The 23,850-nt window shown below is 42.2% G+C and overlaps 1 protein-coding gene across 3 annotated transcripts in view; it reads right to left on the bottom strand.

The window, feature by feature from the left end:
- Window positions 1–23,850, bottom strand: part of CD247 (CD247 molecule) — a 96,032-nt gene that overhangs the window by 14,349 nt on the left and 57,833 nt on the right. For 2 of the 3 annotated variants that reach the window (XM_069946161.1, XM_069946163.1), the window contains exons 2-6: window positions 17,242–17,351; window positions 15,485–15,538; window positions 15,078–15,149; window positions 9,320–9,352; window positions 9,032–9,085 (exon numbers count right to left, since the gene is read on the bottom strand). In XM_069946161.1, the coding sequence (XP_069802262.1) occupies window positions 9,032–9,085; window positions 9,320–9,352; window positions 15,078–15,149; window positions 15,485–15,538; window positions 17,242–17,351 (323 nt within the window). The remainder of the gene's footprint in view (window positions 1–9,031; window positions 9,086–9,319; window positions 9,353–15,077; window positions 15,150–15,484; window positions 15,539–17,241; window positions 17,352–23,850) is intronic. The other variant, XM_069946162.1, reaches the window with a different exon arrangement.

Below are 23,850 nucleotides of genomic sequence, written 5' to 3'. Positions count from 1 at the left end.
GACACTGAGGAGAACGCTGTGAGGAGGACACTGTGAGGAGGACACTATGAGGAGAATGCTGTAAGGAGGACACTGTGAGGAGGACACTATGAGGAGAATGCTGTGAGGAGGAGGCTGTGAGGAGGAGGCTGTAAGGAGGACACTGTGAGGAGGAGGCTGTGAGGAGGACACTGTGAGGAGGACACTATGAGGAGGAGGCTGTGAGGAGGACACTGAGGAGGAAGCTGTGAGGAGGACACCATGAGGAGGAGGCTGTGAGGAGGACACTGAGGAGAATGCTGTGAGGAGGACACTATGAGGAGAATGCTGTGAGGAGAATGCTGTGAGGAGGACACTGAGGAGGAAGCTGTGAGGAGGACACTGTGAGGACACTGATTCTGTACATTTCAGGCAGACGGCACAATGTTTTCTTATCTCCTCAGGTGAAACAAAGCAGAGAATGCAGATGACAGCCGTCTCCTCGTGCGCAGTGCGCCATCTGCTGTCTGCTGGACATACTGCACCTCTGAGATCTGGAGCGCAATAACGTATAGCAGGGCCGGGGAGCCGGACACGGGCCATACATAACACACTGTGCTTTATGCCCTAATAATAATAATACAGCCAGCAGCGTGTAACACCATATAACACATTCAGCGCCATCTGAGCCGCTGGTATTCCCACTACCACATACATAACAAATCCTGTATATCCAATAGCAGCAGCTCATTGCTATACACGCTATTCCTAAGTATATCTGTCCAGGCTGGTTAGCATTCAGTCTCCTTATTGGATCCCGATACCGTCCTGCTGCTACTGAAGGAAACAATGGTAGGAGATTGGTCACAATGTCTAATCCATCCTGGGTGCTGTGAGTCAGAGCTCTCTGCTGCCACCTCTGGTGGTGCAGGTCATTAGCTCCTCCCCACAGGGGACACACAAGCTGCTGGGACAGCTGTGAGGTGCAGGGTCCCTGTCTGGGCAGATATCAGCACACAGCAGACAGAGGCTATACTAATAATGGCCGCCCCGCATCACCAGTGTAGGCTCCATACTCACACTATGGCCTCCCAGGTCCTTTACCTAGGGGGCAGAGCACATGCGCAATACCAGGGATACAAGTACAAGTAGTGTGAGTGAGAGAAATGGGGTAAGGAGAGGAAAGCTGCCTCCAGAAGGGGAGATGGGCAGGGTCAGTGCTGCTATTAGTGGCAGAAGGGGTAGAGAGGTGGGGATGGGTTATTATAGGTAGAAGAGTGTGTATTTGTGCTCTGTGGTGTGTTACTACAGGTGGAGCAGTATGTATTCCTGCACTATGGTGTTGTGTTACTACAGGTGGAGCAGTATGTATTCCTGTGGTGTTGTGTTACTACAGGTGGAGCAGTATGTATTCCTGCACTATGGTGTTGTGTTACTACAGGTGGAGCAGTATGTATTCCTGCACTATGGTGTTGGGTTACTACAGGTGGAGCAGTATGTATTACTGCACTATGGTGTTGTGTTACTACAGATGGAGCAGTATGTATTACTGCACTGTGGTGTTGTGTTACTACAGATGGAGCAGTATGTATTACTGCTCTGTGGTGTTGTGTTACTACAGGTGGAGCAGTATGTATTACTGCACTGTGGTGTTGTGTTACTACAGGTGGAGCAGTATGTATTCCTGCACTGTGGTGTTGGGTTACTACAGGTGGAGCAGTATGTATTACTGCACTGTGGTGTTGTGTTACTACAGGTAGAGCAGTATGTATTCCTGCACTGTGGTATTGGGTTACTACAGGTGTAGCAGTATGTATTACTGCACTATGGTGTTGGGTTACTACAGGTGGAGCAGTATGTATTCCTGTACTGTGGTGTTGTGTTACTACAGATGGAGCAGTGTGTATTCCTGTGGTGTTGTGTTACTACAGGTGGAGCAGTATGTATTCCTGCACTATGGTGTTGTGTTACTACAGGTGGAGCAGTATGTATTCCTGCACTATGGTGTTGGGTTACTACAGGTGGAGCAGTATGTATTCCTGTACTGTGGTGTTGTGTTTCTACAGATGGAGCAGTATGTATTCCTGCACTATGGTGTTGTGTTACTACAGGTGGAGCAGTATGTATTCCTGCACTATGGTGTTGGGTTACTACAGGTGGAGCAGTATGTATTCCTGATCTGTGGTGTTGTGTTACTACAGATGGAGCAGTATGTATTACTGCACTGTGGTGTTGTGTTACTACAGATGGAGCAGTATGTATTACTGCACTGTGGTGTTGTGTTACTACAGATGGAGCAGTATGTATTACTGCACTGTGGTGTTGTGTTACTACAGATGGAGCAGTATGTATTACTGCACTGTGGTGTTGTGTTACTACAGGTGGAGCAGTACGTATTACTGCACTGTGGTGTTGTGTTACTACAGATGGAGCAGTATGTATTACTAAACTGTGGTGTTGTGTTACTACAGGTGGAGCAGTATGTATTACTGCACTGTGGTGTTGTGTTACTACCGATGGAGCAGTATGTATTACTGCAATGTGGTGTGTTACTACAGGTGGAGCAGTATGTATTACTGCACTGTGGTGTTGTGTTACCACAGGTGGAGCAGTATGTATTCCTGCACTATGGTGTTGTGTTACTACAGGTGGAGCAGTATGTATTCCTGCACTGTGGTGTTGGGTTACTACAGGTGGAGCAGTATGTATTCCTGCAGTATGGTGTTGTGTTACTACAGGTGGAGCAGTATGTATTTCTGCACTGTGGTGTTGGGTTACTACAGGTGGAGCAGTATGTATTACTGCACTGTGGTGTTGTGTTACTACAGGTGGAGCAGTATGTATTCCTGCACTGTGGTATTGGGTTACTACAGGTGGAGCAGTATGTATTCCTGTACTGTGGTGTTGTGTTACTACAGATGGAGCAGTATGTATTACTGCACTGTGGTGTTGTGTTTCTACAGATGGAGCAGTATGTATTCCTGCACTATGGTGTTGTGTTACTACAGGTGGAGCAGTATGTATTCCTGCACTATGGTGTTGTGTTACTACAGATGGAGCAGTATGTATTACTAAACTGTGGTGTTGTGTTACTACAGGTGGAGCAGTATGTATTCCTGTGGTGTTGTGTTACTACAGGTGGAGCAGTATGTATTCCTGCACTATGGTGTTGTGTTACTACAGGTGGAGCAGTATGTATTCCTGCACTATGGTGTTGGGTTACTACAGGTGGAGCAGTATGTATTCCTGTACTGTGGTGTTGTGTTTCTACAGATGGAGCAGTATGTATTCCTGATCTGTGATGTTGGGTTACTACAGGTGGAGCAGTATGTATAACTGCACCGTGGTGTTGTGTTACTACAGATGGAGCAGTATGTATTACTGCACTGTGGTGTTGTGTTACTACAGATGGAGCAGTATGTATTACTGCACTGTGGTGTTGTGTTACTACAGATGGAGCAGTATGTATTACTGCACTGTGGTGTTGTGTTACTACAGATGGAGCAGTATGTATTACTGCACTGTGGTGTTGTGTTACTACAGGTGGAGCAGTATGTATTACTGCACTGTGGTGTTGTGTTACTACAGATGGAGCAGTATGCATTACTAAACTGTGGTGTTGTGTTACTACAGGTGGAGCAGTATGTATTACTGCACTGTGGTGTTGTGTTACTACAGATGGAGCAGTATGCATTACTAAACTGTGGTGTTGTGTTACTACAGGTGGAGCAGTATGTATTACTGCACTGTGGTGTTGTGTTACCACAGGTGGAGCAGTATGTATTCCTGCACTATGGTGTTGTGTTACTACAGGTGGAGCAGTATGTATTCCTGCACTGTGGTGTTGGGTTACTACAGGTGGAGCAGTATGTATTACTGCACTGTGGTGTTGTGTTACTACAGGTGGAGCAGTATGTATTACTGCACTGTGGTGTTGTGTTACTACAGGTGGAGCAGTATGTATTCCTGCACTGTCGTGTTGTGTTACTACAGGTGGAGCAGTATGTATTCCTGCACTGTGGTGTTGCGTTACTACAGATGGAGCAGTATGTATTCCTGCACTGTGGTGTTGTGTTACTACAGGGGGAGCAGTATGTATTCCTGCACTGTGGTGTTGTGTTACTACAGATGGAGCAGTATGTATTCCTGCACTATGGTGTTGGGTTACTACAGGTGGAGCAGTATGTATTCCTGCACTAGGTTTGGGTTACTACAGGTGGAGCAGTATGCATTTCTGCTCTGTGGTGTTGGTTTACCACAGGTGGAGCAATATGTATTCCTGCGCTGTGGTGTTGTGTTACTACAGGTGGAGCAGTATGTATTACTGCACTGTGGTGTTGTGTTACTACAGGTGGAGCAGTATGTATTCCTGCACTGTCGTGTTGTGTTACTACAGATGGAGCAGTATGTATTCCTGCACTGTGGTGTTGCGTTACTACAGGTGGAGCAGTATGTATTCCTGATCTGTGATGTTGGGTTACCACAGGTGGAGCAGTATGTATTACTGCACTGTGGTGTTGTGTTACTCCAGGGGGAGCAGTATGTATTCCTGCGCTGTGGTGTTGGGTAACCACAGGTGGAGCAGTATGTATTCCTGCACTGTGGTGTTGGGTTACAACAGGTGGAGCAGTATGTATTCCTGCACTGTGGTATTGGGTTACCACAGGTGGAGCAGTATGTATTCCTGCACTATGGTGTTGGGTTACAACAGGTGGAGCAGTATGTATTCCTGCACTAAGGTGTTGGGTTACAACAGGTGGAGCAGTATGTATTCCTGCGCTGTGGTGTTGTGTTACTACAGGTGGAGCAGTATGTATTCCTGCGTTGTGGTGTTGTGTTACTACAGGTGGAGCAGTATGTATTCCTGCACTATGGTGTTGTGTTACTACAGGTGGAGCAGTATGTATTCCTGCACTATGGTGTTGTGTTACTACAGGTGGAGCAGTATGTATTCCTGCGCTGTGGTGTTGGGTAACCACAGGTGGAGCAGTATGTATTCCTGCACTATGGTGTTGTGTTACTACAGGTGGAGCAGTATGTATTCCTGCACTATGGTGTTGTGTTACTACAGGTAGAGCAGTATGTAGTCCTGCGCTGTGGTGTTGGGTAACCACAGGTGGAGCAGTATGTATTCCTGCGCTGTGGTGTTGTGTTACTACAGGTGGAGCAGTATGTATTACTGCACTGTGGTGTTGTGTTACTACAGGTGGAGCAGTATGTATTCCTGCACTGTGGTGTTGCGTTACTACAGATGGAGCAGTATGCATTACTAAACTGTGGTGTTGTGTTACTACAGGTGGAGCAGTATGTATTACTGCACTGTGGTGTTACTACAGATGGAGCAGTATGTATTACTGCAATGTGGTGTGTTACTACAGGTGGAGCAGTATGTATTACTGCACTGTGGTGTTGTGTTACCACAGGTGGAGCAGTATGTATTCCTGTACTATGGTGTTGTGTTACTACAGGTGGAGCAGTATGTATTCCTGTACTGTGGTGTTGGGTTACTACAGGTGGAGCAGTATGTATTCCTGCACTATGGTGTTGGGTTACAACAGGTGGAGCAGTATGTATTCCTGCACTGTGGTGTTGGGTTACAACAGGTGGAGCAGTATGTATTCCTGCACTGTGGTATTGGGTTACCACAGGTGGAGCAGTATGTATTCCTGCGCTGTGGTGTTGTGTTACTACAGGTGGAGCAGTATGTATTCCTGCACTGTGGTGTTGTGTTACTACAGGTGGAGCAGTATGTATTCCTGCACTGTGGTGTTGTGTTACTACAGGTGGAGCAGTATGTATTCCTGCACTATGGTGTTGTGTTACTACAGGTGGAGCAGTATGTATTCCTGCACTGTGGTGTTGTGTTACTACAGGTGGAGCAGTATGTATTCCTGCGCTGTGGTGTTGGGTAACCACAGGTGGAGCAGTATGTATTCCTGCACTATGGTGTTGTGTTACTACAGGTGGAGCAGTATGTATTCCTGCACTATGGTGTTGGGTTACTACAGGTGGAGCAGTATGTATTCCTGCACTATGGTGTTGTGTTACTACAGGTGGAGCAGTATGTATTCCTGCACTATGGTGTTGGGTTACTACAGGTGGAGCAGTATGTATTCCTGCACTATGGTGTTGTGTTACTACAGGTGGAGCAGTATGTATTCCTGCACTATGGTGTTGGGTTACTACAGGTGGAGCAGTATGTATTCCTGCACTATGGTGTTGTGTTACTACAGGTGGAGCAGTATGTATTCCTGCACTGTCGTGTTGTGTTACTACAGGTGGATCAGTATGTATTCCTGCACTATGGTATTGTGTTACTACAGGTGGAGCAGTATGTATTCCTGCGCTGTGGTGTTGGGTAACCACAGGTGGAGCAGTATGTATTCCTGTACTGTGGTGTTGTGTTACTACAGGTGGAGCAGTATGTATTCCTGCGCTGTGGTGTTGGGTAACCACAGGTGGAGCAGTATGTATTCCTGCGCTGTGGTGTTGTGTTACTACAGGTGGAGCAGTATGTATTCCTGCACTGTGGTGTTGTGTTACTACAGGTGGAGCAGTATGTATTCCTGCTCTGTGGTGTTGTGTTACTACAGGTGGAGCAGTATGTATTCCTGCACTATGGTGTTGTGTTACTACAGGTGGAGCAGTATGTATTCCTGCACTATGGTGTTGTGTTACTACAGGTGGAGCAGTATGTATTCCTGTGGTGCTGTGTTACTACAGGTGGAGCAGTATGTATTGCTGCTCTGTGGTTCTGGTTTGGTGCTACTAGGGAATATTATGTGCACTATGTGGCAGAAGTATGTGTTTGTTGGTGAGGCCCCAGCATTAACGTGGATCAGCAAGTGAGGTTTGAGACGTCCCGAACTAGAAGACCTGTGGGAGGGGTATACAAGTGTAGCGCTATCTACTAAGGGGGCAGGAAACAACCGGTTAGGGTCCTATTCCAGGGAGCGATTTTTTTAACGATAAACGATCGCAAACGAGATTGTTTATTGTTAACCTAAAATCGTTCCCCATATTACACAGAACGCTAATCGTTAGATACGATCGCCATCGCTATCGTTACTATGAGTTTAGTCCTGATCCCAGCAAAACAAAGGGCAATGTGCAATTACACTGAACGATTAGTGAAAACGCGGAACTTGAGCGAATGAACGTGGAATTACAGCGAACGATTAACGATAATTTTAGGTTTAAATCAAATCTAAATCAACGACATGCGAACAATTTTTCGATCGTTTCCTGCAATTGAACAGAACGATCATTGTTTAAATACGAACGATATAACGATTTTTCGCTTGATAATCGTCCCGTGTAATAGGGCCCTTAGTCTGGTTCAGGCCATAGAAGGGGGAGGTCTAATCTGTGGCTACCTATCCCTGTGGCCACCATCCACACGAATCATCCCTATACTATATATACACCTCTCAGAGGGAGAGAGGGACCTGTTCCCATGACTAACTATTAACAGAGGTCCTAGCCTGGGTACCCTGACTACCGTGACCCTAACATCTTTGTTTGGAGAACTACTACTCCCAGCTAATCCCTTTGTAATATCTATAGAAGTTCTCTAGCTAAAATACAGCTCCCAGCATGCAACAATAAGTGAGCTACAGGATAGCAGATGTATACTGAAAATAGGGAGGAAGTGAATGTGTTGTTTCTGAGAACTCTGCAGAACCTATGAACCAGGTAAGTATGTAAACTGTAACTATGTAAGGATATAACGTGTAACTATGTAAGCTGTAAGTATGTTACCTGTAACTATGCAAGTATGTAACTGCGTAAGGATGTAACCTGTAACTTTGTAAGTATGTAAGCTGTAAGTATGTAACTGTGCAAGGATGTAACCTGTAACTGTGTAAGTATGTAACCTGTACCTATGTAAGTATGTAAGGATGTAACCTGTAACTGTGTAAGTATGTAACCTGTACCTATGTAAGGATGTAACCTGTAACTGTGTAAGTATGTAACCTGTACCTATGTAAGTGTGTAAGCTGTACGTATGTAACTGTGTAAGGATGTAACCTGTAACTGTGTAAGTATGTAACCTGTACCTATGTAAGTGTGTAAGCTGTACGTATGTAACTGTGTAAGGAGGTAACCTGTAACTGTGTAAGTATGTAACCTGTACCTATATAAGTATGTAATCTGTACCTATGTAAGCTGTAAGTATGTAACTGTGTAAGGATGTAACCTGTAACTGTGTAAGTATGTAACCTGTACCTATGTAAGTGTGTAAGCTGTAAGTATGTAACTGTGTAAGGATGTAACCTGTAACTGTGTAAGTATGTAACCTGTACCTATGTAAGTGTGTAAGCTGTACGTATGTAACTGTGTAAGGATGTAACCTGTAACTGTGTAAGTATGTAACCTGTACCTATATAAGTATGTAATCTGTACCTATGTAAGCTGTAAGTATGTAACTGTGTAAGGATGTAACCTGTAACTGTGTAAGTATGTAACCTGTACCTATGTAAGTGTGTAAGCTGTAAGTATGTAACTGTGTAAGGATGTAACCTGTAACTGTGTAAGTATGTAACCTGTACCTATGTAAGTATGTAAGCTGTAAGTATGTAACTGTGTAAGAATGTAACCTGTAACTGTGTAAGGATGTAACCTGTACCTATGTAAGTGTGTAAGCTGTAAGTATGTAACTGTGTAAGGATGTAACCTGTACCTATGTAAGTATGTAAGCTGTAAGTATGTAACTGTGTAAGTATGTAACCTGTACCTATGTAAGTATGTAAGCTGTAAGTATGTAACTGTGTAAGTATGTAACCTGTACCTATGTAAGTATGTAAGCTGTAAGTATGTAACTGTGTAAGAATGTAACCTGTACCTATGTAAGTATGTAACTGTGTAAGGATGTAACCTGTAACTGTGTAAGTATGTAACCTGTACCTATGTAAGTGTGTAAGCTGTAAGTATGTAACTGTGTAAGAATGTAACCTGTACCTATGTAAGTATGTAAGTATGTAACTGTGTAAGGATGTAACCGATTATTATACATTTCACATTCCTTACAAACAACCAGAAACCCCCATATAGACCCCAGAGGGTGACTGACCTGCTTGACCCGGATGTCGCTGTAGGGATCGTTCATCTTGTCTTTCTGCAGATCCTGAAATAGCAGCAACAATGTTCATTGTTTTTAGGATTCAAGCGATTGGTGGGGAAAAAAATCTGGAAAAATTCACTTTGCTAGAATTGAGATGTTTCATCTCACTGATCTGCACTAAGAGAGTGAGGGGGTGACGTGTCTCCTTGTGGAGACCCCCCCATACTCTCCATGCTCTCTCTCCCCCCATACCCTCCCATACGACCCCCCCACCCCATCATCCCACAGGATACTTACATGATAGATGGAATTGTCCGGACTCCTCATCTGCTGCAGGAAAAAACACAGAAATAGTTATTATGATACAGAAGGTTGTGTAGTGGATTATTTACTATTATATTATATTATACTATTACTATTATAGGAGACTGAACCCTGCGGAATCATCAAACAATCCAGACATGAGAAGGATGACATTTATAATAATTATTATAATTAGGCTATGTTCCCACACTGTATAAACAACGGCCGATGTGCGTGATCATGATCATTTTTGCTGCAGATAATGGAACGGCCGTTGTTTAAACAGTCTGGAAAGATAGTAGAAGTATTATTATTATTATTATGAGCTTTTTATGATTTTTATTGTTACTCTTTATTATTATTATTATTATTATTATTATTATTATTATTATTAGAGATGAGTGAGCACCAAAATACTTGAATGCTGCTTATTCCAGTTGAGTATTTTTCTATGCTCCGAGTGCTTGATTCGAGTAACGAGCCAAACTGAAATCAATGGAAGACTCGAGTATTTAACCAGACCCCCCCTGCTCGGCAGAGCACATGGTTATTGGTATATATGATGGCTCGGCGGCTGCAGGCGGTTATTGGTATATATGATGGCTCGGTGGCTGCAGGCGGTTATTGGTATATATGATGGCTCGGCAGAGCACATGGTTATTGGTATATATGATGGCTCGGCGGCTGCAGGCGGTTATTGGTATATATGATGGCTCGGCGGCTGCAGGCGGTTATTGGTATACACGATGGTGTGGCGGCTGCAGGCGCGGTTATTGGTATACACGATGGTGCTGTGGCTGCAGGCAGTTATTGGTATACACGATGGTGCTGTGGCTGCAGGCAGTTATTGGTATACACGATGGTGCTGTGGCTGCAGGCAGTTATTGGTATACACGATGGTCCTGTGGCTGCAGGCGGTTATTGGTATACACGATGGTGTGGCAGCTGTAGGCAGTTATTGGTATATATGATGGCTCAGCGGCTGCAGGCAGTTATTGGTATATACAATGGGGCGGTGGCTGCAGGCTGTTACTAGTATATATGATGGCGCAGCGGCTGCAAGTGGTTATTGGTATACACGATGGTGTGGCGGCTGCAGGCGCGGTTATTGGTATACACGATGGCGCTGTTGCTGCAGGCAGTTATTGGTATACACAATGGCATGGTGGCTGCAGGTGGTTATTAGTATACACGATGACACGGCGGCTGCAGGCGGTTATTGGTATACACGATGACACGGCGGCTGCAGGCGGTTATTGGTATATATGATTGCAGGGCGGCGGCGGCGGTTATTGGTATATATGATGGCGCAGCGGCTGCAGGTGGTTATTAGTAGAGATGAGCGAACCTGGAGCATGCCCGAGTCGATCCGAACCCGATCGTTCGGCATTTGATTAGCGGTGGCTGCTGAAGGTGGATAAAGCCCTAAGGCTATGTGGAAATCATGGATATAGTCATTGGCTGTATCCATGTTTTCCAGACAACCTTAGAGCTTTATCCAAGTTCAGCAGCCGCCGCTAATCAAATATAGAACCCGGTTCGCTGATTTCTAGTTATATATGCTGGCGCAGCGGCTGCAGGTGGTTATTAGTATACACAATGGCACGGTGGCTCCAGGCGGTTATTGGTATATGTGATTGCAGGGCGGCTGCAGGCGGTTATTGGTATACACAATGGTGTGGTGGCTGCAGACAGTTATTAGTATACACGATCGCACACCGGCTGCAGGCGGTTATTTGTATACACGATGGCATGGCGGCTGCAAGCCGTTATTTGTATACACGATGGCACGGCGGCTGCAGGCGGTTATTGGTATACACGATGGCACGGCGGCTGCAGGCGGTTATTGGTGTACACAATGGTGTGGTGGCTGCAGGCGGTTATTGGTATACATGATGGCACACCGGCTGCAGGCGGTTATTGGTATACACGATGGCACGGCGGCTGCAGGCGGTTATTGGTATACACGATGGCACGGCCGCTGCAGGCGGTTATTGGTATACATGATGGCACGGCGGCTGCAGGCGGTTATTGGTATACACGATGGCACAGCGGCTGCAGGCGGTTATTTGTATACATGATGGCACGGCGGCTACAGGCGGTTATTTGTATACATGATGGCACGGCGGCTGCAGGCGGTTATTGGTATACATGATGGCACGGCGGCTGCAGGCGGTTATTGGTATACATGATGGCACGGCGGCTGCAGGCGGTTATTGGTGTACACAATGGTGTGGTGGCTGCAGGCGGTTATTGGTATACACGATGGCACGGCGGCTGCAGGCGGTTATTGGTATACACGATGGCACGGCGGCTGCAGGCGGTTATTGGTGTACACAATGGTGTGGTGGCTGCAGGCGGTTATTGGTGTACACAATGGTGTGGTGGCTGCAGGCGGTTATTGGTGTACACAATGTTGTGGTGGCTGCAGGCAGTTATTGGTATAAATGATGGCGCAGCGGCTGCAGGCGGTTATTGGTATGTGCCGCATGTCGCCACCTCTATCTGTACTCTGGATACATCGCTTATTGACAGAAATGGCTGTAAACCTCGGCCCCCGGAGTACAAAGCCACCGCCTGACGCTGAGACTCTGCACTTCAAAGCCCCAGAAATCTTTTTGTTGTTTGTTTTCCATGGAAGCTGCGGCCGTGTGATGTCTCTGAGCCGCGGCGTCTCCCCGTACCTGCGGCTCCCGTCTCCAGACATCACAGGAGGATCGGCTGCCTGCACCTTCAGACGACTGCGACGCACCGGGAATCAGATGGATGATAGCCATCTCTCCTGAGGTTTTTGCCGCCTTCTCCTATCTTTCCTGTCACAATCTTTTCATCTGTCTGCGGTGAATCCGGGCAACCGCAACCGCCAATATCCGTCCTCCACTGACCGACACTGACCCATCTACTGTGGCCGAGAGCAGACGACGGCCATGACTGTGGAGAAGACCAGAGGCTGTCAGTCACCATCCACAGTGTGCGGCAGGAGGAGGGAGTCGGGAGCACCGGATATTATAGATAAAGAGGGAAGAATAATTCGGGAGCGCCGCAGCAGCCAGAGGGGAGGGGGGGTTTGTGTCGGTTTTAGATACAGAGATATTGGCAGTGACTAACCAGGTGCGGCAGCCATCTCTGACCGGAAGTGCCGCCATATTGGTTAACACCAATCAATTCATGAGAGAGGACGCTTTAACAGCCTTGCACGGTCTTTATCAATCACTATTACAGACGCTTGAGCCTGTGGAAATGTTGCGTTATTGTATACGCCGCACTTGTAAGATTTTTTTGTCTTTTTTTGCACCATTTTGATGGAATAAACTTTACTTCACTTTATCTTTCACCGAACTTTTTGGAGTTTTTGAGGATTATATGTTGTATCTATGTGGAGTCCGTGGTAAGGACATTTCTGCTGTCACCGACTGAATTCTTTTTGAAGTAATACTGCTTTATTATACATAGACAAGAAGATAGATAGATAGATAGATAGATAGATAGATAGATAGATAGATAGGAGATAGATAGATAGATAGATAGATAGATAGATAGATAGGAGATAGATAGATAGGAGATAGATAGATAGATAGATAGATAGGAGATAGATAGATAGATAGGAGATAGATAGATAGATAGATAGATAGATAGATAGATAGGAGATAGATAGGAGATAGATAGATTGATAGATAGATAGATAGATAGATAGATAGGAGATAGATAGATAGATAGATAGATAGATAGATAGATAGATAGATAGATAGATAGGAGATAGATAGGAGATAGATAGATAGATAGATAGATAGATAGATAGATAGATAGATAGATAGGAGATAGATAGGAGATAGATAGATAGATAGATAGATAGGAGATAGATAGATAGATAGATAGATAGATAGATAGATAGATAGATAGATAGATAGGAGATAGATAGATAGGAGATAGATAGATAGATAGATAGATAGATAGATAGATAGGAGATAGATAGATAGGAGATAGATAGATAGATAGATAGATAGATAGATAGATAGATAGGAGATAGATAGGAGATAGATAGATAGATAGATAGATAGATAGGAGATAGATAGTAGATAGATAGATAGATACATGATAGATAGATAGGAGATAGATAGATAGGAGATAGATAGGTAGATAGATAGATAGATAGATAGATAGATAGATAGATAGATAGATAGATAGATAGATAGATAGGAGATAGATAGATAGGAGATAGATAGGAGATAGATAGGAGATAGATAGATAGATAGATAGATAGATAGATAGATAGATAGATAGATAGGAGACAGATAGATAGGAGATAGATAGGAGATGGATAGATAGAAGAGATAGATAGATAGATAGATAGATAGATAGATAGATAGATAGGAGATAGATAGATAGATAGATAGATAGATAGGAGATAGATAGATAGGAGATAGATAGATAGATAGGAGATAGATAGGAGATAGATAGATAGATAGATAGATAGGAGATAGATAGATAGGAGATAGATAGATGATAGATAGATAGATAGATAGATAGATAGATAGATAGATAGATAGGAGATAGATAGATAGATAGGAGATAGATAGATAGATAGGAGATAGATAGATAGATAGATAGATAGATAGGAGATAGATAGATAGGAGATAGATAGATAGGAGATAGATAGATAGGAGATAGATAGATAGGAGATAGATAGATAGATAGATAGATAGATAGATAGATAGATAGGAGATAGATAGGAGATAGATAGATAGATAGATAGATAGAAGATAGATAGATAGATAGATAGGAGATAGATAGATAGATAGATAGGAGATAGATAGATAGGAGATAGATAGGAGATAGATAGATAGATAGGAGATAGATAGATAGATAGATAGATAGATAATAGATAGATGATAGATAGATAGATAGATAGATAGATAGATAGATAGATAGATAGATAGATAGATAGGAGATAGATAGATAGATAATAGAGAGGAGATAGATAGATAGATAGATAGATAGATAGATAGATAGATAGGAGATAGATAGATAGATAGATAGATAGATAGATAGATAGATAGATAGGAGATAGATAGATAGATATATAGGAGATAGATAGATAGGAGATAGATAGATAGATAGGAGATAGATAGATAGGAGATAGATAGGAGATAGATAGGAGATAGATAGGAGATAGATAGATTGATAGATAGATTGATAGATAGATAGATAGATAGGGAGATAGATAGATAGATAGATAGATAGAAGATAGATAGATAGGAGATAGATAGATAGATAGATAGATAGATAGATAGATAGATAGGAGATAGATAGATAGGAGATAGATAGGAGATAGATAGATAGATAGGAGATAGATAGATAGATAGATAGATAGATAGATAGATAGATAGATAGATAATAGATAGATGATAGATAGATAGATAGATAGATAGATAGATAGATAGATAGATAGATAGATAGATAATAGAGAGGAGATAGATAGATAGATAGGAGATAGATAGATAGATAGATATATAGGAGATAGATAGATAGATAGGAGATAGATAGATAGATATATAGGAGATAGATAGATAGGAGATAGATAGATAGATAGGAGATAGATAGGAGATAGATAGATAGATAGATAGGTAGGAGATAGATAGATAGATAGGAGATAGATAGATAGATAGATAGATAGGAGATAGATAGATAGATAGGAGATAGATAGATATATAGGAGATAGATAGATAGACAGACAGACAGTTAAGTTACTTACTCTGTGTCCTTTCTCTGTGTCTCCCGCACGGTTTATCTTATCATATTGGTCTTGGTCGCGATATTGAAGTTTCTGGAAATATTCAGATGAGTTGTTGGGTTAGTCAGGGTCGGACATCTTTCCATTGCACATCATCTCTATGTATAGGCAGGTTGTGGTAGCGGGAACCTGTGACCTAGGAGGCCCCAATGAAGGACCACCAGACCTTGGGACTGAGGACACTTGGTGACACTATAGAATACTCTCACATTTACATGACAATAATCCAAAAGGGGTTAGAATATATTATTACCACAAATGAATATTATGGTTTATTTCAACTGATCCTAACACCTGTCTTATCACATCATCCGGATACGGCAAAATGTTTCCACTGTTACAACAAGAATAGGATCGATTATACTCACACTGTATGTGTCTCCAGTATTCCCATCAACAACCACTGGTTCTCTCTTTATCAGCTAAAAAGCATAGAATTACTATTATTACACAGAACACAGCAAATACAGTAACTAATAAAACCAAGACATAAAGAACAAGAAGACAAGGATATAACTATATTGCTATTATAATACCACCCTGTATATAATTACTTTAATACTGCTCCTATATACAGGAATATAACTACTATAATACTGCTCCTATATACAGGAATATACTACTATAATACTGCTCCTATATACAGGAATATAACTACTATAATACTGCTCCTATATACAGGAATATACCTACTATAATACTGCTCCTATATACAGGAATATAACTACTATAATACTGCCCCTATATACAGGGATATAACTACTATAATACTGCTCCTATATACAGGGATATAACTACTATAATACTGCTCCTATATACAGGAATATAACTACTATAATACTGCTCCTATATACAGGAATATAGCTACTATAATACTGCTCCCTATATACAGGAATATAACTGCTATAATACTGCCCCTATATACAGGGATATAACTACTATAATACTGCTCCTATATACAGGAATATACTACTATAATACTGCTCCTATATACAGGAATATAACTACTATAATACTGCTCCTATATACAGGAATATAACTACTATAATACTGCTCCCTATATACAGGAATATAACTGCTATAATACTGCCCCTATATACAGGGATATAACTACTATAATACTGCTCCCTATATACAGGAATATAACTACTATAATACTGCTCCTATATACAAGAATATAACTACTATAATACTTCTCCTATATACAGGAATATAACTACTATAATACTGCTCTCTATATACAGGAATATAACTACTATAATACTGCTCCTATATACAAGAATATAACTACTATAATACTGCTCCCTATATACAGGAATATACTACTATAATACTGCTCCTATATACAGGAATATAACTACTATAATAATGCTCCCTATATACAGGAATATAACTACTATAATACTGCTCCTATATACAAGAATATAACTACTATAATACTGCTCCTATATACAGGAATATAACTACTATAATACTGCTCCTATATACAGGAATATACCTACTATAATACTGTCCCCTATATACAGGAATATATAACTACTATAATACTGCCCCCTATATACAGGAATATAACTAATACTGACAACCTGGTAAATGCTGTATTGAAAATTACTCATATTAACGCCAATGTTCCATTCTGATATGGATAGAGCTGCGGGGGATGCCGGTGCCACAGTCCTTTTTTTTTAACCACGGCCTGATTTTCGTGTAAAAGCGTTGTTCTAAGCACTGAAGCACTGGAGGCATTAGAATCAATGGAGCTGCGTCATAGAGGAACTGGGACGTAGTTCAAGAATAGGACCATGGCACCGGTGCCGCTCTATCCATGTAACTATCAGAAAATCAATGTACCGGTCGTACAGTACATTCACTTTAAGAATAAATATTCTGTTATAATAACTTGTGTTATACGCAGGTGATTTGGCAGTAATATAAGGAATGTGGAAAATAGTAAAAACATTAAAAAAAACAAAACAATGCAGATGCTGTGTATATACACTGACTGTGATTTTAGAAGGTCTTTTGCCTTTGAATCTACACGGCCCATAGCCAGCGGCCTGCAGTGCCCAATGACTAACCCGAGGAGAATAAGATGGCAGATTGTCCAATAATAAACGTCCCTTACCTTCTCTCTGAAGAACAATGCGGTGACAATGATCGCATAAAAAAACAATATGCCGTCCAAAATGTAGCAGTACCTGGGATCTGTCAGCCCAAAGAACGGTGTCTGAGCATCTGCAAGGAAAATGAGAGGACTGTGAGGACATAACCGAGACTATTACCATAGAGATATAATCTAATAATACTGTAATAATAAGACACTAGAAAACCGATAAAGCCACTGAAGGAAAAACGAAGTCTACTAGAGGTAAAAAAGACAAATGCTATACAACTAGTCCTGCCTCCACCCCTTTACCTGAACCAAGTTATGTCATTTCATGAGACTATTTATCCATCTGTGAGGACTTACGAATATCAACCCTTGTGAATTCCATTTGCTTATCCATTACTGTATTTCATCTTGAATGAATTGTCTTATGCTCTACACTCGCTGTGACTCTGTTCTACTACTTTATAAAATTATAAATAATGAGTTATAAAGATCGTCCTGTCTTTCTCATAACATTTGTTCCCTATATTGTATATCCACTATTTTACTACCTCTATAAACAAGGATATAACTACTATAATACTGCTCCTATATACAAGAATATAACTACTATAATACTGCTCCTATATACAGGGATATAACTACTATAATACTGCTCCTATATACAGGAATATAACTACTATAATACTGCTCCTATATACAATAATATAACTACTATAATACTGCCCCCTATATACAGGAATATAACTACTATAATACTGCTCCTATATACAAGAATATAACTACTATAATACTGCCCCCTATATACAAGAATATAACTACTATAATACTGCCCCCTATATACAAGGATATAACTACTATAATACTGCTCCTATATACAGGAATATAACTACTATAATACTGCTCCTATATACAGGAATATAACTACTATAATACTGCTCCTATATACAGGAATATAACTACTATAATACTACTCCTATATACAGGAATATAACTACTATAATACTGCCCCTATATACAGGAATATAACTACTATAATACTGCTCCTATATACAGGGATATAACTACTATAATACTGTTCCTATATACAAGAATATAACTACTATAATACTGCCCCCTATATACAGGAATATAACTACTATAACACTGCCCCCTATATACAAGAATATAACTACTACAATACTGCCCTCTATATACAGGGATATAACTACTATAATACTGCTCCTATATACAGGAATATAACTACTATAACACTGCCCCCTATATACAAGAATATAACTACTATAATACTGCTCCTCTTGTGTTTAAAAAGAGACATAACTACCTCTAAATCCAAAATATCCATCTAAGCAGTTATAATATATGTAATATGTGAGGCGTATTACAAGTGTGCATATTGCGGTATTATGTTGTACTCAGTGGGAAAAGTTTGAACATTTCTGAGAATTGAGAATTTTAGAGAACCGGACATCAGAAACCACCTGTCCCTTTCCCAGAAGTCAGTGGACGGTTTTGTTCTGCCCCCCGGCCCTCTTGGTTATGTGCTTTGGTTTCGCAGTCAGGTGGTTTCACACTTTGTCCTTTGTAATTAGTAAGAGAATGAAGTAAACCACGGACGCGGGATTCCGGCTTCTCACAGAGACTCTCTGCTAAGTCTCTCTACTCCAGTGTCAGAGAGGTCTCTTGTGTTGGGGTTTCATTATTTTCTCAGTTCAGCAGCAGAAAGCGCACAGTAATGTATTTTACGGGTCACAAAAAAAAGAAAAAGAAAAGAAAAACACCAAATTGTCTGCAAACTATAAAAAAAGTTGCTGTTCAGAAACACAATGGAAGTGCTGGGCGCTGAGCAGGTGCGGGCGTTAGGCTGCGCTGTTGTTAGTTGTTCACTTTTTTTTACAATGGTAGCAGAAAAATGTAAAACTATTTTTTTTTATTTTTAATTTTTTTTGCTATCATTGTAAAAATATAAAAAAAAAATCAGAGAAGTTTTTCTTTTTCAATAATGAAATTAAATTACGAACAATTTAAAGGGAAAGGTTAATACATTGTCTTTGTATACATTTTATTTCTCAGTATTTTTTTTAAAAAGTGATGATTAAACTTTCAGAAAGCTTAGCTGTTTGTTTCCAATATTATTTAAATAATTTTTTTTGTACAAACTCTTTAAGGGTCATGTTTGGCCTAGTAGAGGCTCCTCCCCTGAGGATCTGTTGTGCATATTTTAATATTTCTACAAAAGTTAAGTTATAAAACATATCAGGAAATCTGTATTGTCTGGAGGAAGAAGGGAAAGGGAGGACATGATGGAAACCTTTATGTATGTTACAGGAGGAAGAAGGGAAAGGGAGGACATGATGGAAACCTTTATATATGTTACAGGAGGAAGAAGGGAAAGGGAGGACATGATGGAAACCTTTATATATGTTACAGGAGGAAGAAGGGAAAGGGAAGACATGATGGAAACCTTTATATATGTTACAGGAGGAAGAAGGGAAAGGGAGGACATGATGGAAACCTTTATATATGTTACAGGAGGAAGAAGGGAAAGGGAGGACATGATGGAAACCTTTATATATGTTACAGGAGGAAGAAGGGAAAGGGAGGACATGATGGAAACCTTTATATATGTTACAGGAGGAAGAAGGGAAAGGGAGGACATGATGGAAACCTTTATATATGTTACAGGAGGAAGAAGGGAAAGGGAGGACATGATGGAAACCTTTATATATGTTACAGGAGGAAGAAGGGAAAGGGAGGACATGATGGAAACCTTTATATATGTTACAAGAGGAAGAAGGGAAAGGGAGGACATGATGGAAACCTTTATATATGTTACAAGAGGAAGAAGGGAAAGGGAGGACATGATGGAAACCTTTATATATGTTACAGGAGGAAGAAGGGAAAGGAGGACATGATGGAAACCTTTATATATGTTACAGGAGGAAGAAGGGAAAGGAGGACATGATGGAAACCTTTATATATGTTACAGGAGGAAGAAGGGAAAGGGAGGACATGATGGAAATCTTTGTATATGTTACAAGAGGAAGAAGGCTGTGTAAAATGTCGCTGTGTATGCTTGCTGTGAGTTGTGTAGAGTGTCGTTGTGTAGCTGTGTGGCTGTGTAGTCGCTGTGTGCGCTGTCTCGTTGTGTAGCTGTGTAGAGTGTCGCTGTGTGCGCTGTCTCGTTGTGTAGCTGTGTAGAGTGTCGCTGTGTGCGCTGTCTCGTTGTGTAGCTGTGTAGAGTGTCGCTGTGTGCGCTGTCTCGTTGTGTAGCTGTGTAGACTGTCGCTGTGTGCGCTGTCTCGTTGTGTAGCCGTGTAGAGTGTCGCTGTGTGCGCTGTCTCGTTGTCTAGCTGTGTGGCTGTGTAGAGTGTCGCTGTGTGCGCTGTCTCGTTGTGTAGCTGTGTGGCTGTGTAGAGTGTCGCTGTGTGCGCTGTCTCGTTGTGTAGCTGTGTAGAGTGTCGCTGTGTGCGCTGTCTCGTTGTGTAGCCGTGTAGAGTGTTGCTGTGTGCGCTGTCTCGTTGTCTAGCTGTGTAGCCGTGTAGAGTGTCGCTGTGTGCGCTGTCTCGTTGTCTAGCTGTGTGGCCGTGTAGAGTGTCGCTGTGTGCGCTGTCTCGTTGTCTAGCTGTGTGGCTGTGTAGAGTGTCGCTGTGTGCGCTGTCTCGTTGTCTAGCTGTGTGGCTGTGTAGAGTGTCGCTGTGTGCGCTGTCTCGTTGTCTAGCTGTGTGGCTGTGTAGAGTGTCGCTGTGTGCGCTGTCTCGTTGTCTAGCTGTGTGGCTGTGTAGAGTGTCGCTGTGTGCGCTGTCTCGTTGTGTAGCTGTGTGGCTGTGTGGCTGTGTAGAGTGTGGCTGTGTGCGCTGTCTCGTTGTGTAGCTGTGTAGAGTGTCGCTGTGTGCGCTGTCTCGTTGTGTAGCTGTGTCGCTGTGTGCGCTGTCTCGTTGTGTAGCTGTGTGGCTGTGTAGAGTGTCGCTGTGTGCGCTGTCTCGTTGTGTAGCTGTGTAGAGTGTCGCTGTGTGCGCTGTCTCGTTGTGTAGCCGTGTAGAGTGTTGCTGTGTGCGCTGTCTCGTTGTCTAGCTGTGTAGCCGTGTAGAGTGTCGCTGTGTGCGCTGTCTCGTTGTCTAGCTGTGTGGCTGTGTAGAGTGTCGCTGTGTGCGCTGTCTCGTTGTCTAGCTGTGTGGCTGTGTAGAGTGTCGCTGTGTGCGCTGTCTCGTTGTGTAGCTGTGTGGCTGTGTAGAGTGTCGCTGTGTGCGCTGTCTCGTTGTGTAGCTGTGTGGCTGTGTAGAGTGTCGCTGTGTGCGCTGTCTCGTTGTGTAGCTGTGTAGAGTGTCGCTGTGTGCGCTGTCTCGTTGTGTAGCTGTGTCGCTGTGTGCGCTGTCTCGTTGTCTAGCTGTGTTGCTGTGTAGAGTGTCGCTGTGTGCGCTGTCTCGTTGTGTAGCTGTGTAGAGTGTCGCTGTGTGCGCTGTCTCGTTGTGTGGCTGTGTAGAGTGTCGCTGTGTGCGCTGTCTCGTGTAGCTGTGTAGAGTGTCGCTGTGTGCGCTGTCTCGTTGTGTAGCCGTGTAGAGTGTCGCTGTGTGTGCTGTCTCGTTGTGTAGCCGTGTAGAGTGTCGCTGTGTGCGCTGTCTCGTTGTCTAGCTGTGTGGCTGTGTAGAGTGTCGCTGTGTGCGCTGTCTCGTTGTGTAGCTGTGTGGCTGTGTAGAGTGTCGCTGTGTGCGCTGTCTCGTTGTGTAGCTGTGTAGAGTGTCGCTGTGTGCGCTGTCTCGTTGTGTAGCTGTGTCGCTGTGTGCGCTGTCTCGTTGTGTGACTGTGTAGAGTGTCGCTGTGTGCGCTGTCTCGTTGTGTAGCTGTGTGGCTGTGTAGAGTGTCGCTGTGTGCGCTGTCTCGTTGTGTAGCTGTGTGGCTGTGTAGAGTGTCGCTGTGTGCGCTGTCTCGTTGTGTAGCTGTGTGGCTGTGTAGAGTGTCGCTGTGTGCGCTGCCTCGTTGTGTAGCTGTGTGGCTGTGTAGAGTGTCGCTGTGTGCGCGCGCGCTGTCACGTTGTGTAGCTGTGTAGCGTGTCGCTGTGTGCGCTGTCTCGTTGTGAAGCTGTGTGCGCTGTCTCGTTGTGTAGTTGTGTAGCTGTGTGCACTCGGTGCGGTTACCAGGGTAGAGCAGCATCTGGGTTTCTTAGTATGGAGGTTTCCTGTGCTTTATAACTGAGCTGGGAGCTTATCTAGCAGCATCTGCTGGCAGCACACACTCTCTCTCTCTCTCTCCTCTCTCTCTCCTCTCTCTCTCCGCACTGACACGTATGTGACATAGAGAACCTGATCCGGGGTCACACTCACAATATTCAGGAAATCATAAGATTGGGGGTTACATAGGAAATTTGTAGAACTTAAAGGGAAATTTGTGCACAGAAGTAGAGAAATAATTTATTTCATAAAAGAAATCTCTGGAGGCCACTGAGGAGATCCCCGAAGCCCAGCCGTATTCTTATGGTCAGGTATACGCCTCGCACTGTGACTTATTGTATACATGACTAGATAGGAATGTTACTGGTTTGGTGTATCTGCTTTTTTTTCTTTTTCTAATTTCAATGAAATTTTTTTTTTAACCAGATCAAAATCTCTAAACCTTAAGAAATGTGAAGATGGTAATAAAATAAAGAATGAAACAAGTGACGAGGGACGAGAAACTAGAAGAGGAAGAAATGGAGAATTAAGAAAAAAAATGTAAAGTCAAAATATTTTGCCATTGTGTGAATATATGTATATAGCTACTAACAGTATATACTATGTACTATATAGGCACAGTGTGAAATGGGAGAGTGGTTTTTAAATATCTCTGTCTCTATATATGTACTGGACTGGACTGTAGTTTTATATATATATATATATATATATATATATATATATATATACCGTATTTATTTATATATATATATATATATATATATATATATATATATATATACTTCAATAACTCTGCTGCAGAATTCTTGAAGTATTTATGGGGAGACGTGGATTCGGTCTCCAGCTGCAAGCACCCTATTCACCACTTTGAACAGAGTGCACTTCGTTGTGGAAGAGATATATATATATATATATATATATATATATATATATATATATATATGTGTGTGTATGGACTGTAGATTATATATATATATATATATATATATATATATATGTGCATGTGTATGGACTGTAACTATATGTGTGTGTATAGACCGTAATTATTTCTCTCTCTCTCTCTCTCTCTCTATATATATATATATATATATATATATATGTGTGTGTGTGTGTAATATGTGTGTGTGTGTGCATGGACTGTAACTATATGTGTGTGTGTGTGTGTGTGTGTGTGTGTTTTTATATGATTTTGTGAGACTGTAATAAAAATCAGATTTTTCTTTCCATTCTTGGCAGGAATACATCGCTAAAATTAAAATTCTTCATGCATGTTAAGGGGGCGGCCATGCTATAGTATTGCTTAATACTGTTATAAGGCCCTATTCCACAGAACAATTATCGCTCCAACGACCGATCGTTGATGATAATCGTTCCATGGAATATGATATTGTCTGCTGAGCTGCGTATCTTCCAGTATCGTTCGGTATGATATTGTCTGCTGAGCTGCGTATCTTCC

The sequence above is a fragment of the Dendropsophus ebraccatus genome, chromosome 11 (genome assembly GCF_027789765.1).
Source record: "Dendropsophus ebraccatus isolate aDenEbr1 chromosome 11, aDenEbr1.pat, whole genome shotgun sequence".
NCBI classification, from domain to species: domain Eukaryota; kingdom Metazoa; phylum Chordata; class Amphibia; order Anura; family Hylidae; genus Dendropsophus; species Dendropsophus ebraccatus.
The sequence above is the reverse complement of the archived record's forward strand: the minus strand, read 5'-3'. Positions and strand labels throughout refer to the sequence as shown.